This window comes from Aspergillus pseudodeflectus (genome assembly GCF_044049435.1).
Source record: "Aspergillus pseudodeflectus strain CBS 756.74 chromosome Unknown BJX68scaffold_103, whole genome shotgun sequence".
Lineage (NCBI taxonomy): Eukaryota > Fungi > Ascomycota > Eurotiomycetes > Eurotiales > Aspergillaceae > Aspergillus > Aspergillus pseudodeflectus.
In genome coordinates this window covers 60301-74969 of record NW_027263879.1, presented here as the reverse complement: position 1 = coordinate 74969, position 14669 = coordinate 60301, and the positions used below count along the sequence as shown (strand labels likewise).

General features: G+C 48.6%; 5 protein-coding genes across 5 annotated transcripts; 1 reads left to right on the top strand and 4 right to left on the bottom strand.

Moving 5' to 3' along the window:
• Positions 1 to 2728: 2728 nt before the first annotated feature.
• Positions 2729 to 3183, bottom strand: BJX68DRAFT_273237 (uncharacterized protein; the record flags this gene model as incomplete). The annotated part of the gene is made up of 2 exons (XM_071047400.1): positions 2729 to 2908; positions 2965 to 3183. The coding sequence occupies 2 exons, from the start codon at positions 3181 to 3183 to the stop codon at positions 2729 to 2731; spliced, it is 399 nt and encodes a 132-aa protein (XP_070892398.1).
• Positions 3184 to 4270: 1087 nt separating this feature from the next.
• On the bottom strand, positions 4271 to 5563 carry BJX68DRAFT_259710 (uncharacterized protein; the record flags this gene model as incomplete). The annotated part of the gene is made up of 3 exons (XM_071043750.1): positions 4271 to 4435; positions 4494 to 4741; positions 4795 to 5563. 3 exons carry the CDS (start codon positions 5561 to 5563, stop codon positions 4271 to 4273), a joined length of 1182 nt encoding a protein of 393 aa, XP_070892397.1.
• Positions 5564 to 6066: 503 nt separating this feature from the next.
• On the top strand, positions 6067 to 7931 carry BJX68DRAFT_273235 (major facilitator superfamily domain-containing protein; the record flags this gene model as incomplete). Its single annotated transcript, XM_071047399.1, has 9 exons — positions 6067 to 6263; positions 6318 to 6559; positions 6611 to 6666; positions 6731 to 6770; positions 6825 to 6887; positions 6940 to 7093; positions 7158 to 7496; positions 7576 to 7720; positions 7779 to 7931. 9 exons carry the CDS (start codon positions 6067 to 6069, stop codon positions 7929 to 7931), a joined length of 1389 nt encoding a protein of 462 aa, XP_070892396.1.
• A 1-nt stretch (position 7932) lies between these two features.
• BJX68DRAFT_250038 (alpha/beta hydrolase) lies at positions 7933 to 9278 on the bottom strand. Its single transcript, XM_071042203.1, has 2 exons — positions 9063 to 9278; positions 7933 to 9001 (listed from the first exon to the last, which is right to left on the bottom strand). The coding sequence occupies exons 1-2, from the start codon at positions 9194 to 9196 to the stop codon at positions 8245 to 8247; spliced, it is 891 nt and encodes a 296-aa protein (XP_070892395.1). The 5' UTR covers positions 9197 to 9278; the 3' UTR covers positions 7933 to 8244.
• Positions 9279 to 9979: 701 nt separating this feature from the next.
• On the bottom strand, positions 9980 to 10732 carry BJX68DRAFT_273233 (uncharacterized protein; the record flags this gene model as incomplete). The annotated part of the gene is made up of 1 exon (XM_071047398.1): positions 9980 to 10732. The coding sequence occupies one exon, from the start codon at positions 10730 to 10732 to the stop codon at positions 9980 to 9982; it is 753 nt and encodes a 250-aa protein (XP_070892394.1).
• Between the last annotated feature and the right edge of the window lie 3937 nt (positions 10733 to 14669).

The following is a 14669-nucleotide window of genomic DNA, read 5'->3' as shown; positions in this document are numbered from 1 at the left end:
ACCGATCATAGTCGAGCTATGATGCTAGGCCGGATTAGGGTTACGATCATAGGCAGGCTATGAGGAGCATAGACTGACTACGATGGGGCATACCCAGGACATGACCGGATCATAGCCAGGCTACGAGCCGAGCATAGTCAGGATATGATGGAACTTAGTATTTAAGCACACTCGTTAACACTTGTAATTAGTTCTAGCTACTGTCTGTTACTTTCGGAATCAAAGCTACCCTACCTTTCAGAAACCCAGTTACCTTCTTAGTTCGTTAAGAAGCAGTCTTCTCTATCGATATCAGAATACCTTAAGCCCTTCCAGGCCTAAGCAGGATTGGCAGGACTTATCTGACACCCTGCTATCATGTAGCAGCTTTTTAAGAATCAACCTCTTTTTCCGTTTGTCTTTTACACTTTGGTATTAGAACCTCATTATGTATTTACAATCAGGCGTTCTATAGTATGTAGTATATCACCTTAGCTGGTGTGCCAGGCCCACGGCAGGTTATCAAATAAAATCTGCTTAAACTTCAACATTCTTTCACCTACCAGGAAGATTATTCCCGCAAATGGTCACTGTCACTCGAATCTCAGACTCGGCTTCCGCCCTAGAAACCTCGCCACAATGACTGCAGCTACGAACACGCATACGACTACGACTACGACGCCCCTTCGTGTATTGCTGCAGTCTCATTATTGCCCACAATCTTCCTTTGGATTGTTTACCTATAGTCTCAGAGGTTAGCATCAAGCTTTCGTAAGATAAAGTGGTCACTCTGCGTATGTCCAAGCTTGATCACTGGAACTCTTACACCCACGCCAATCACAGAATACCCAGCGGATCACCAGAGTGGAACCACGTCTTACTATGGATTGCCTACCTCCCGCACGAAATGACTTTTGAGACAGAATTTGGGGAACTCGGTATGTTCCGAACCCGCTACAGTATAATAGTCCAACTATGTAAGATGTACGTAAGGAAAATGCGAATCCTCGTCCAACCACACCTCACGAAAGACATATCACAATAGGGGACTCGTTGATCTGTTGGACATTTGTTGCAGAGTAAGGACAGGATGATGCACCATCTTCTGCCCATGACCCCATTATCCACAAACCCGTGGCCAGTGCCATCAAGTGGCGTTCCCGATGACGAGACGCACGATGCCACGCTCACTTGAACCGATGTTGTTAGCCTGGATATTTGGTCCCGCAGCCAGTTGTTTCGGGACAATTTTGGGCTTTTGGGCAATCACTGCCAAGCAGTAGAGCAACCATAACGTTTAGCGGGATACTACGATCTATGATATGACTTCATATTTGGATATATCCATCTCACAGCTTGGAGAAGCCTGTTACTCGCTCATTCCCCTGCACCAGACGGACTTGTGTTCCGCGCGATACAGCAGTTGACTAAACTCGTGCCGTTCTCACTAGTACAATCTGAGCGGAACGTACTTTACGTTTTATACCTCTGCCTCTCTACCCTTGGTGATATATATTGCTAAAAACTCATATACTTACTATAACCGTGATTCGTAGAATAAGATCACAATCCAGAGGAGCTTCCTGATGGGCAGCGTAGACAGGATAAGGAAGGTCACGTGAAGCAAGTAAGACCTCTAACCCTAATTATACTCTCTTGACATTCCCAATGAAGAGTAGAACGTGTTGAGAGAAATTATAACCACATCAAACTATACAGTGGGCCGAAGTTCCCACCGGTTCTTGGAAAGGTAAGTGATTGTCTAGATTATCGGAGTAATGGCATCACTAGACCTAAAAGTCCACTCAGCACCGCCGGCCCCTTCGAAAACAAGATGAAAAGTACGACGTAGCTCCTCCGTCCGTTTTGGAAATGGCGTCCCGACGTGCCGTGCCTCGAAGGACTGGCCTGGACGAAGGACCAGCTGGCCCGCGGGATATTGCCGTGGGAGCTACAGAGCTCGGAGAGTGGGATGGTTATTTATCTGTCATACGTAATCATTCTACGAGAGAACGATCTGCATAATCGATATAGCTTAACATGTCCACCGTACGCTCAGTATTCAATGAACCTAGATGTGAAAGATTCGCCCACAGACTCGTCGTCAAGGAGCATTTACCAAAGAATGGAGTCAGTCACAATCTCAGGCGCGAGGCCGTATCTTCTGGGGTCATAATGGCAGGATTATGGGTGATAGTGGCCGCGGCATGGGTCGTACTGGCAATCCGCACATCGCACAGAAATAGGCTGCATCGCAAGCTTTCCATCTAAGGAAATCGAGGCGGGCCCACAGCGTGGGGATTTACATATTACGGACGTTAGGAATAGAATTTTCCATGAGGATTATTTGGACAGGACGGTGGAGAGAATCCTGATAGCCGCTCTAATGAACTGGAAGGATAGAGACGGAAAAGGGTGCAGGCTTCGCGGTAGTTCAAAGCTGGTTAGCTGGTAGAATTAAATAGGAGGATTATGGATTTATTATTCCGATCCTAAGTACATTAGTCGCTTCCCTTGATGAGCACGTAAGAGTGCATTTGGGCACTAGGCTTGCAGATAGAAAGAAATAACGATATCGACATGTCTCTTAGCCAACATTCAATGCCATTGCATGGGTATCAACTACCGCTCAACGCCTGCCAGACTAACTCCAAGAAAGATAGAAAAAAAAGTCCAAGTCACCAACGTTCTTCAACCAACCTGACAGCTTAATCCAAACTGTCAATCCATGACATTGAAGATAAAAGGATCAGTTCTCTGTCGTAACACCGGTGTGTCCAGCCATGTACCACTGGCCAAAGAGCTTGATGTTGTCAACATCCTCTTCCTCGTAGTTGAGTAGCTCAGTTGAACGAACCACAAGAGTCTCGCCTTGGAAGAATGCCTCGATGAAACGGCAGTGGAGTCCGATTATTGAGAAAGCAAAGACCTATAAATGACGGTTAGCTCAAGGGAAGGTGGCTATAACAGAGGCAAAGACAGTACCGGGGTGATCAGATGATGCATAAACTGCTTCTGGTACATCTGCGTCCGAATAATCCGCGTTATGGGAAGGAGCTCGCCGCGGAGGAGAGTTCCATTGGTGGGGACCGTGGTGTTGGACAGTATGAGCTTCACGTGAGGAAATGTAGCATCTGTGGGTAGCCCAACACCTTTCTTTCCTTTCCCATTATGTTCCAGATACACAGCTAACACGAGACTCATTATAGGCGCTTTATTATCTGCCAAGATCGACACGAGATCCACATTACTCTCTCGCAGTTCGATACCCACTACCTCGACTACCTAAGGGGGACGAGTCCCGCCAGTACGGACCCCTCACTAATGACCATGCACGAATTCGGCCCGTGGAATACTTTCAATCAGCACCATATGCGCGAATTAGGTATACTTCTGCTGGCTATCTCGCTCTACGTAGACGAGAATTTGAGATAAGTGCCCAAATTGCTACCCCCATACTAATCACAGGAACAGAAACCACAATTTTCTTTTCTTTTATTTTCTTTCTATCCATTCCAAAAGAGTTTGAAAGGTCCCAGGCAGATCTCTGCATCCATTAGCTCGTAGATATAGCGAATCGTGGCTAACTCTAGTTGACATAAAGTTGGTTGTCCTAGTTGGTGAGATCGACTATTAGAACATAGCCCAATCGCTCGTTCCTACATCTCTCTTACTACCCAAGGAAGGAATCCATCCTCGCACCAGATTTAGGTACATCCACATTTTAGAATTCGAATATCAATGATTTTTATACGGTGCTTACGTATAATGGTAATAGGGGAGTATCTGGGCCGCACAGCGTGCTATGTTGCAACCCTTGAAATATATGTCTCGTTGTCTAAGCGTTAACATCACTAACGGCCCCGATATATCAACGCATAGGTACGAAGAAAACACAAGATATCTCAACACTACCCCCAAAAGGCCTAGGTCATAAAGGGAGATCGACTGTAAAATGATTTAAGCGTTGCAGAATAGTCCACCGATATTCAACCTACGTTGCAATGGATGTCAAAAATCTCATACCATGAAGCCAAATCATCTCACCCTAGACATAGCGCTTGACCTTGCATCTGTGCTGACAAGTCATAGTCGCGTATATGGTTTCATGAGCATGTTTTGGAAATTTCTCACCAGAGAACAAGAAAGGGAGCGTAGTTTTGAAGTGAAAATGATTCGTCTACACCTACGGGGGGCTAAAGGAGTGCTATGTACCCAGAATTATGGTATACAAGCCATTGCGCCGAAGCTTACAATATTAAGCTGCATCGTCTGCGTGTACGCATTGTATCTAATTGGCATTAGGCTCTCTGACAGGAACCCTTGGAGCATTCCTCAGGAGTTCAGACCCCTCGGGGAAGTCGCCAATCCGCTCCTCCTCGTCATCATCCCATAGAGCTGCGAGAACCTGACGCTCGCCTACCCACGGCTGTCTTGAATGTTGCACTGCGTAATTCTTCCAGAGTTAGCTCAGTGCCCAATTTCTATCTCGAAAAGAGAGATTATCAACCTACATCAAGGAAAACAAGGTCGCCCTCTTCCCATTCAACGTTGACAGCACCCTCCTCTGCTATATCCAGCAGCGTGTCGAGATCGTCTACATCCATCGGGGATCCGTCACCGAATTGCGGTGGTGGATGGTATGACCCGTCGTCACCGCGGAATGGAGGTCTTGTTGCTCCGTGGTGTCGACTACGGCCCCAGGCGGATGTTATGTTTCCGAAGAAGACTGCAAGACCAGTGGGATTGTGAATGCGGATTGCTAGAAACTCAGAGGTTGCCCACATCATACACCATTGAGAGAAACGAACTCACCAGGAACCACATGCGTGACACTCAAACTTCCATCCTCATGCCACTGAAACTGCTCACTATGCCGCCTGACCTCGGCCTCGACTTTCCTTCTAAACGTCTCCTCATCATCTTCATCGGTAACATGCTCCCCATACGCACCCCGAATACTATTCCCCGTATTCGAAACGAGCACCTCGGCCGTATACCTATAAGTATACTTCGCACCCAACCTCCTCAACTCCTCCAAGAACCGCGGCTTAACCTCCCCAATGCGATGCGCAATATAAATGCCCGACGTAATTGGCGTCGCGCCTCCCTGCCCAGGAACCCTCAGCGCACAAAACGTCAACCAGGCCGGGTTAATCGTCGACCAGCCGTACTCATTGTGCGGCCAGATGGGGAGCTCGGGCGGGCCCTCATTTGCAGTCTTGACGTTCGGCGCCAGGACGGTTCGGAGCGGGGGCCGGCCGACTTCGGTGTGTGGTTGAAGGCCCAGGGCGTGCGCGACGGCGCTGTAGTCGTGGGGTGTTTTGATGGGGAGGCCGCGGATGAGGAGGGCGCCGGCGTGGTGCTTGGCGAGGGTGCGAAGGTTGCCGGTTGTTGCAAGGGCTTGGATCGTGGCGATGGCTTCCGGGATGGTTTTTGTATTTGTTGCGTGGAGTGCGCCGGGGAAGGGAGCGCTCCAGGCGAGGCCAAAGTCTTTGGTGTCTTTCTGACCGGCGAATGTGAAGGGTTCGAGTAACGTATCCGACGATTCCTTTGTGGATGTTGACACGGACGCCTTGGTCATGGAACTGATGCCGTTCGTTTGGTCTAGAGCTGCTGGGGCCATCTTCTACTAATTATAGCTTGAGAAATAGGCGCAGGGCGATCTTAACAGGCACGGATAAGGCAACCAGGTGGTATATAACAGTCCGCGTTTCAGGTCTTGTAGAATATGCCCCGACAATCTGTATGAGATCTCGGCCGAATAAAGGACAATGTTGAGTTGGAGAAGGCGGAAATCACGCCATTTACATCGCATAGTTAGGGTGAGAACCTCATTCATCAGTCTCCAATTCGCGAACAGGCTCCTCTATAACGTGCTTGCCAAGTGCTAGATATCCAATGATACGCCCGCAACTCGGAGGGTTTTCATGGCCACGAGTCAGAGCCCCGGGATTCGAAGCTTATCCCTCCGAGCATATATATTTCTGTCGAAAGCAATTGGATCTTGCAATCTCTCGCAAACTCACCAGACCCAGTAGCAGACTCTTGACCCTACCAAAGGGAAAAAGAGGAAATTGTGGCAAAATGGGTAACGCAAATCCCGCACTTGACGCAGAGCTCGAGGTGCACGATGGCGATGACACGGCCAAGGACGCACCGTTCTACCGGCGCGTTCTATTCCAGGCAACCGTGGTGGGTATCTGCGCATTTCTCGCCCCGGGCCTCTGGAATGCAATGCAGTCGACTGGGGCAGGTGGACAGCAGTCTCCGTATCTTGTCATGTGAGTTGAATCATCGAACAAATAGTAGGCCACGCCGATTGATGAACCGAAAAGGGCCGCGAACGCGATTCTCTACAGCATCATGGTCTTGACATGCACGCTGGGCCCTCTTGTTGCAAATCGGGTCGGCCTGAAAAACGCAATGATCTTCGGGACGACTGGGTACGCTCTATACGCCGCTGCCCTGTACACGAACAACCGGTTCGGCAATGAGTGGTTTGTGTATCTTGGAGCCACTGCGTGCGGGATCACTGCGGGTGTTTTCTGGTCTGCGGAGGGTGCGATCATGATTAGCTGTAAGTTGATCGGTGAGAATGCGGACTGGAAGAATTCGCTGACTTGGGCAGACCCGCCGGAGTCGCAACGGGGTCGGTATTTGGCATATTGGTTGGCTTATCGGAATGTACGGCACCACACCCTGATCCTTATTCCCTCCAATGGCCAATTGATATACTGACATTGCATAGGGCGGCTCAATTATCGGCGGTATTATCAATCTTGCATTCAGTCAGTACTGTTCCCCCACCTTATCCCGTCCCTCTACTTAATGTAACGACCTAGACTACTCGGGAAAGACAACAGGAAAGCTCGACTGGAGGACCTACCTTGTTTTTGTCGCTTTACGTACGTCCGCCTGTCTTACGATCGATCTTGGACCTCTGTACTAACGAAGCAGAATGTCTCGCACCCTTTGTTGGGTATCTCCTGTCCCCACCAGACAAGGTAGCTCGAAGCGACGGACAAAAGGTAAAGACGGCAGAAAAGGTCCGAACAATCCAGGAGCTGAAGGAGGTCCTCAAAATCCTCATCCGGAAGGACTTCCTCCTAATGTATGCAATCCGTGCTCTCTCAATTGACTCTATCTATCTATACATACTTACCTGTCAGCAACAGGCTCCCCTTCTTCTTCTACGTAACCTTCCTCCTCTCCTACGCAGGCTCCTACCTCACCCTGTACTTCAGCGTCCGCGCCCGCGCCCTCGCATCCCTAATCTCCGCCCTCGGCCAAATCACGGCCAATTTCTTCTTCGGCACCTTCCTTGATTGGCAGCGCCTGACACTGAACCAGCGCGCTCGGTACTCGTACATCTTCATGATGGCGCTTTTTGGCGGGACGTGGATTTGGGGAACTGTTATCCAGCATGAGTATGGGCTGACTCCGCCGAAGCTGGATTGGGCGGATAGCGGGTTTGGGAGGGGTTGGGCGTTTTATATTCTGATGCAGGTGAATTTGTGCGTATTCCTGCATCTCTTTCTTGCACTTATCTCCTCTTTGGGTCCAACGTGTACTGTGCTGACCAACTGGATCCAGTGCCCTTGCATACAACTACGGCTACTGGCTCGCGGGATATGTCGCCAGGGGACCGGCAGAGATTATTCGACTCACGTCGACCGTTCGGGCCGTCGAAGCAGCGGGCGGAGCTGTTGCAGCGGGAATCAGTTCTACGTCTGCACCTGTGAGTTCACTTTTCTCATCAAGTCTTGCTGGTTCGTGGTTTTAACTCCGTGCTCTAGCTTATCGCGGCTCTGGGTGTGAATTTCGGTCTGTGGGGCCTGGCGGTCATCCCGACTTACTTTGTCGCGACGAAGATTGGGCTGGCTCGACAGGGAGATGACAATGGGGGGAGTGATATCTCGGCATCAAAGGATACGGAAAGTGGGGTCTAATATAGAGACTATTTGTTGATGCATGCATAAAGGTCATGTATGTGGACAGCCGAATGGCATGACGTATGATGAAAAGAATACTTATCGATCAACGAGCCGGATATCCTTGCTATGTATCTTCGACTGATGAAAATGATCACAAGCCCGTCAAGCACCAGTGTTATCGAAGTCATAGTAGCGAATCAGTGTGAGCCTAGAAGTTGCCCAGAGATGCAGAGCTAAGAAGGTAGAAAGACCAGTAAACATATGGACAACCAGACTATCAGACTGAACCCATCCATTCTGTGATACTTCCCAACCACCACCCTATCGCTTACATATACCGCATAACAAACTCATACAACCTCTCATTCTCATATCCCACCTTATCATCAAAAAGATGATCCTCCCCATGTACCCTCTCATATTCAACGGTCAATCCACAACCCACCATTGCCCCCACAACCTCATCCGCCTGTTCGACTCCAACAGCGCTATCAGCGTCGCCGTGTATGATATACGCCGGTGGAAGCCCGTGTTTCGGGATGTTTCGCGAGACGCGATACAGAGCTGAGGCACTGGAATCATTCAAAGGGATTCCCAGGAGCTGTGCAAGGGTCGCTGTGCGGAGCATGTAGTTGTACATGTATCCCCGTGGATCGGAGGGGGATCGTCCAGAGCTGGTTATAGCGGGAGCGTTGTGGTCAAGGTATGGAGCCATCTCCTCTGTCGACGCTGCGTGTTTTCCCTCTGGGATAGGTTGGGGCGTCGTGAAAAAGCTGCCTAGTGGATCGGTAATAGGACAAATTGGCACAATAACCTTCGGCTTCGGCTCGACGTATAGACCCGCGAGGAGAGCAAGGTAACCGCCCGCTGAACTACCGGAAACAGCGAGACGAGATACATCCGCCTTGTCCCCGAGGATAGAGGGTATCTCCGTGCGAATAAATGCGATGCAGTCGCGTACATCTTCGAGGATTCCCGCAACGCCGACCTGCGGAGCAAGACGGTAGTCGGCGGAGATGGCGATGTAGTTGTATTTCTCGACGCCGGCGCGCATATGCGGAGCGATGGAGTCGCGGCGGCCTTGGCTAAAGCAGACACGTTAATAGTGGATTTAGTTGATGGGGAGAGAGGACGCAGAATACGTACAGGAGGCCGCCTCCATGGAACCAGAGCAGGATAGGGGCTTTGTGCGCGTTTTCTGGGAGGTAGATGTCCATGGGGATTGAGAGGTCCCCGATACTCTTGTACGTGACTGTTTCTGTTGGAGCAATAGAGGCCATGGTTTCTAGGTGTTGGTATCAAATGAGGACGAGGTTGCTGAGGATGTTTGGAGATGTGGAGTTGAAATGAAGTGTGTTGACGTTGTGGTGGGATGTAAAAGTAAGACCCACCCCCGCTGCGGGGAGGATTTGTATCACGTTTTCAAAGGTTCTTATTGGTGGGTCTCTTCAGGAACTGATCCATTATGAATCTTAGTAGAACCTACGGTAGAATCTTGAATGTTGAAAACCATAACCTCATTAGGGTTATGGATGCCATTGATGCACTAGAACCTTCCTCTATATTATTAGCCTCGCCAAAAATCAGTCCCTTTATCGCAAGCACTTAACACAACACCAACGACCAATTCCCGACCGCTCAAGTTTCCCTACGATCAGGAAACCACGTAAGGCTCCAGAGTCTGGTTGCGTAAATATACAGAGAAACCCTAAACTTCCTCATCCTCATCAGCCACATGCCTATGAGGGACCGGCGATGTATGAGCGATGGGGACTTTCAAAGAAGCCTGTTGACTTGGTGTCACTGAAAGGACACTGAAGTCCAACAAATACAGTAGATTAGCACTTAGCCCTACGAACATAGTTGGTTCTATAGTTTTAGCGGGTCATTGCCAGGATGGATTTGGCTTACACTTTCCCAAGATGCGTACACTTTGAGGATGAAACGATTTACTTGGTAACCTCTGAAGGTTACTTGGTAAAACTATCATCTCCGCCCAAATTCCTATTAATATGTTATAATATACCTGCTGAGCAACGGATTCCATCTGCGCTCCCTACCAATCAACCCTCATAAACAATCTTTGTCATAGCTGTAGGGATGCTGTCGCAGAAATTCAGGCGGATACCGATCTTCCCACTATTAGAGAGCTTGTACCCAGTCAGCTTGCTGAGGGTTTGTCCTGCAGTGCGTGCATCTTTAAACTCCACATAACACACAGAGTCCTTTCCGTTCCGTCGAAACCCGAGTCCCTTATAACCAGGCTGAGTTGTGAACAGAGTATGCAGTTCTCCCTGTCTGGTATCCTGTGGGAGATTGCCGACGTAGAGGGTATTAGAAGGGGGGTTGTATATGCTGTTCTCGGCGCTCATCGCCAACTCGATGCAAAAGTCCCTCCAGTCGTCCAGATTCGGACCTTTGTCGGTCGGTGGGAACTTTTCCCGTATCGTCTCTTCCACCGACGTGCCGTACTTTTCTCGAAACTCGGCCTTGATATTTACAAAGTGCTGGGGCGTCCAGTGGAAGCGGACGAGGTAAAAGGTGACCAAATTGCAAAGGGGCGATTCTCCAACGCATGAAACAACGATATGGCGTCGCGCATCGCTCCGTTTGCTGCGCCATAGATTACGTATGCCAAAATATGGCTCTGTTATAACGATTACTATAAGCCGAGGCAGTGGATTCGAGGGGTTACATACCGCATCGTCGGCAGTATCTCGCCATAGATCCTGCACTAAATCCGAGCCATACTGGTCTTTGTAGCCCTGCCAAAGTGATCGGAGATGTGATCGTTTCCAAGCCAGAACAATGGGCATAATCTTCCTTCCTAGTTCGAACCGGTCATTCAGAGCCGCATGCGTCTTGTATAAATTTGGCGACCATGTCTGGGCTGGGGGAATCTTGAATCCCTTCAACGGCAACAAAGGCGGCTTCGCGGGAGATGGGATGCTTGACTCTAATCCTGATAAATTCCTTCAGGCTGTCCATGTACCTCTTACTCTTAAAGGTCTGCGTTATTGCCTTGATCTCGCTGGCGTCACGATCAAAAAGAGGCCCAATGAAGAACTCCTCGTGCGTGTACCCGGTCTCAGAATCGTCACAAAAGGCAGTGATCCAGATCCATCTCCCAGACTACTCGAGGGGCTCTGTACGTGGGAGCCTCCAGTATTATCTGTATGCATCATTTGCCTCAGGGCTTTGAAGCCGGAATTTAGCTCGTCGGAAGAACGACTTGAACCATCTCCTGGTTCTTCCCACTCGGGCGCGCTGCTGAATCAAGGCACAGAGAGACGGGATTCACCAGAGCTCATATCAACTCGGTCGGAAGCGCTGGCTCCGTCACTGGAATCCTCGTCGCCTACTGACCGTGGCAGCGAGAACGCAGCTATTCTGTGAAGGTGCGATGCGATGTGGAAGGGGCTGAGAGCGACTTCGGTACAAACCGGGCAATCGCGCGACACAGCTGGAGCACTATCTTGGGAAGGCCCGGAATCGCCCCTCCCATCGCTGTGACCATCCCCGCCGTGATTGTGGACTTCGTGATTAATCCAATCGCTCAGGCTGTCGGACGGCTGATCTGGTGTTTTGCAGTACTGGTAGGTGCATATATATGGTCGGAGATCTCGCAGGATATCGGTTCTTGCTGGAGTAAGCCATCACTGATCGATGCATACTCACTCCCAGTTCCTTTGATCCGCCAGCTTTCAGTCGGCCCATGTCTGTATAACCTTCATGGTTGCTTTGTAGTTGGGCCAGAGTGATCTACCAAGGGTCAAGGCAACCATATTCTTGACCCGTCAGACCGTTTTATAGTCGACTTGACACCTAATTATATAGAAAGCTAGTAAAGGAAGCTCGACTTCAGGGGCTAGAACCGACGGCTATGGTAGCCTTCGGAGTCGCGCCGTCGGTGAATAATGAAATAGGTAATATTATACACCCTTCCTCGGCGCTTAACCACCTGTTCATGAAGCTCTTGCTAGAAAAGGACTACCCGGGAATGGTTAGTAGTCACACGCTAACGATATGCGCTTGATAGGCCATTCACTGATGGGGTTGCTATAATACTCCCAGCTCTTGGTTAGTAGTACCAAGCATTACATTACATTAATACCATCGGCTTATGGACAGCCCTACGTTACTGGGTCAATGCCAGCCTCTCACAACCTGGTGGCCACCGACATTCCTCCTAGTAAGCCATTCCCGTGCCATGGCGCATTCCTTTAACAAAAAGAATAAGAACACAGGCAGGTTGAGCCAAAACATACAACTACTGGTAGAAAGGATGATCTTGCTCGCCGGGCTTACTAGAGATTTGACGCCGCCTTACTTCAGCCTGGAGGCGCGGCTTCGCTGAACTTCGCCTCCCCCACTTGGTAAAAAAATAGATCCTGCGGCGGCACCCTAGATAAAAAAAGATCCATGATGCAACTGAAATAATCATCAGCGTCAAAGTTGGATCCGAGTGGGAACATAATTTCAATCTCGTGCACCACCTGCGCAACCACGGACCGGAGCTCTATCATCACTAGATTCCACCCCACATAGTTGAACAGTCCCATTAGGAATAGTACGTGGGCGTTCTTCTTAATAATACGCTCGGGCTTCACGTACTATCATTCTGGAGGAATTTGGTTGCGTCCACGAAGTTTCGCTTGTCTCAAAGAAGACGCGGTTAGTTTGATTCCCAATAGGTATTAAGGTTCGGCTATTACAGGGTAAGTTATAGCTATATATACCTCTACTAACCTGATAAGCTAGAATGGACATAATAATCCTGGCCAAAATGAATATATTACTAATCTTTATTCCCTCTAGTGGACTCCCTCTCTGGGAGCTAAAAAATATAGGGCTCTTCCTTGTTAATTAGTTTGGACTGGACGACTATAAGCTTCATGCCTACCCTGTTTCCTGCGTTTCTTAATTAATCTAACATAATTCTCACAGGGGCTGCTATTGCATCTACTATGAGAACATGGATCAGCGACGCTCTGCCTGATACGCGGGTTACTAATGTGATATTCAGCTTTTCTTAGTAGCTTTTTTTGCGCTATGTTTTGTTTGTGAGAATCTCCATGTCCAGACCTTGTCATTGTACTGATAGATCCATCACATTAGCAATGACATATGGCTTTGGAAGACATCTATGCAACGTGCCTGCTACCGCCATTCCGATATATCTCAAAGTGGAGCCCCGGGTTCTATAACTGAAATCCTGCCTTGCTTGTAGCTAACATTATCTCCCTGAAACTAGCTACTCATCCCAATCGTGGTAACATACTCCTGCGCCCTGTTTATAACCGAGTTTTCAATCCTCATTCTGTAAGGCTTCAGAGCAGGGCAAGAAACCCCTATTAGAGAAGTTGCCACGTTGACTTGGGTTCAGTTAGCACTGACTAAACCCGTGTAAAAAACTTCTAACATACCATTTATTTCCTCATGTTTGTCATCGCGGGCTATACACTAGCGACCAATCATAATAGCTAGTATATATAATCCGCCCCTCTATTAATAGCCTTGCCTTGTGGCAGGTGATTCTAAATATTATAATAGATTTCTTTCCACTTTTATTATTATGGGTGCTTTAATTACTGCTATTATAGAAGATTTCTCTAGGGTTTTTAGGGTTAATTATTACTATTAGATCTATGTAAGTTTCTTATACCAGCCTTAGCTCCTTTTCCTTTAGCTCTCTATATCTTTTCTAATAGAACGAGAGCAATAATCACCAGCATTGTCCGCATCATGTATCTTATAGACATCCTTGACAAGGCTAATCTCACCTGGTACAAAGCAACTGTCTGCGTATTATGGGGACGTTTAATAGGAATAGGTGCGTACGTATACCCGAGACGCTTCCCGGCAATCAAAGGGCATCTTGAAAGTGATCACTATGATCTGGATCAGCAACTCAATCTAGCAAGGGGATAAAAGAAGGGACCCAGTTCTAATATCTACCGTCATACCCTGCAGCCTTTAGCACGTCAACCACCTCCCGTATGGCTCTTAGAATTGGCGGGTGCGGCATAACAGCACCATCAAATTTCCACACTCCTCGGCTACAGTCCTTCGCGGAAGGCCACACTTCGTTACGGATGCGAAAGATAGCCAGACTTACTTGTGATAACAAAAACCAGACCAGTTCCGATAATACATAGGTCCCAAAGATTGCAGAATATCATTTAATAAAAGAGCATCCCTAAGTTAACAAAACCGCTTAGTTCATCATAAGCAGAGGCAGCAATCTAGACGTATAGAAGGCTTTAAAGCTTCCTACTCTCGTTAGGTTCCTTTCGATAAGCACTACATAGTAGAGAAGAAGGAAGGAGACAAAGAAGGCAGCCTTAAAAGCCTTTCTATACACTAGCACCCTTAACCGTGAGTAGAGATCTGCTGTTCTAGATGGTATCAGTATAGTACTCTTCATTTCAATCTAGGCGACTCAGGGAAACGTACATCTTATTTAAGAATTGAGGTTTCTTGGTCGAATGTACGCTCAATGAGTCCCAGAAGACAATCTCGCCATTCCAGAGATAAAGGTTATCTTCCCCTTTGTGAACTCCGTATTCACCTCCCCCAAGGCACAGGTACACACGTCGAGTTATACCTCGCGCCCGGCCAATCGCCTTGTTAGCAGCTTAACACCCACTAAACTATGCACAAGAGGCCCAAACGAAACTCGAATATTCAACTGCCCGCTCTCAACACTCTTCATCCCCCTCTTTGGTACGTGATCCGCCGTGGGCCTAATTG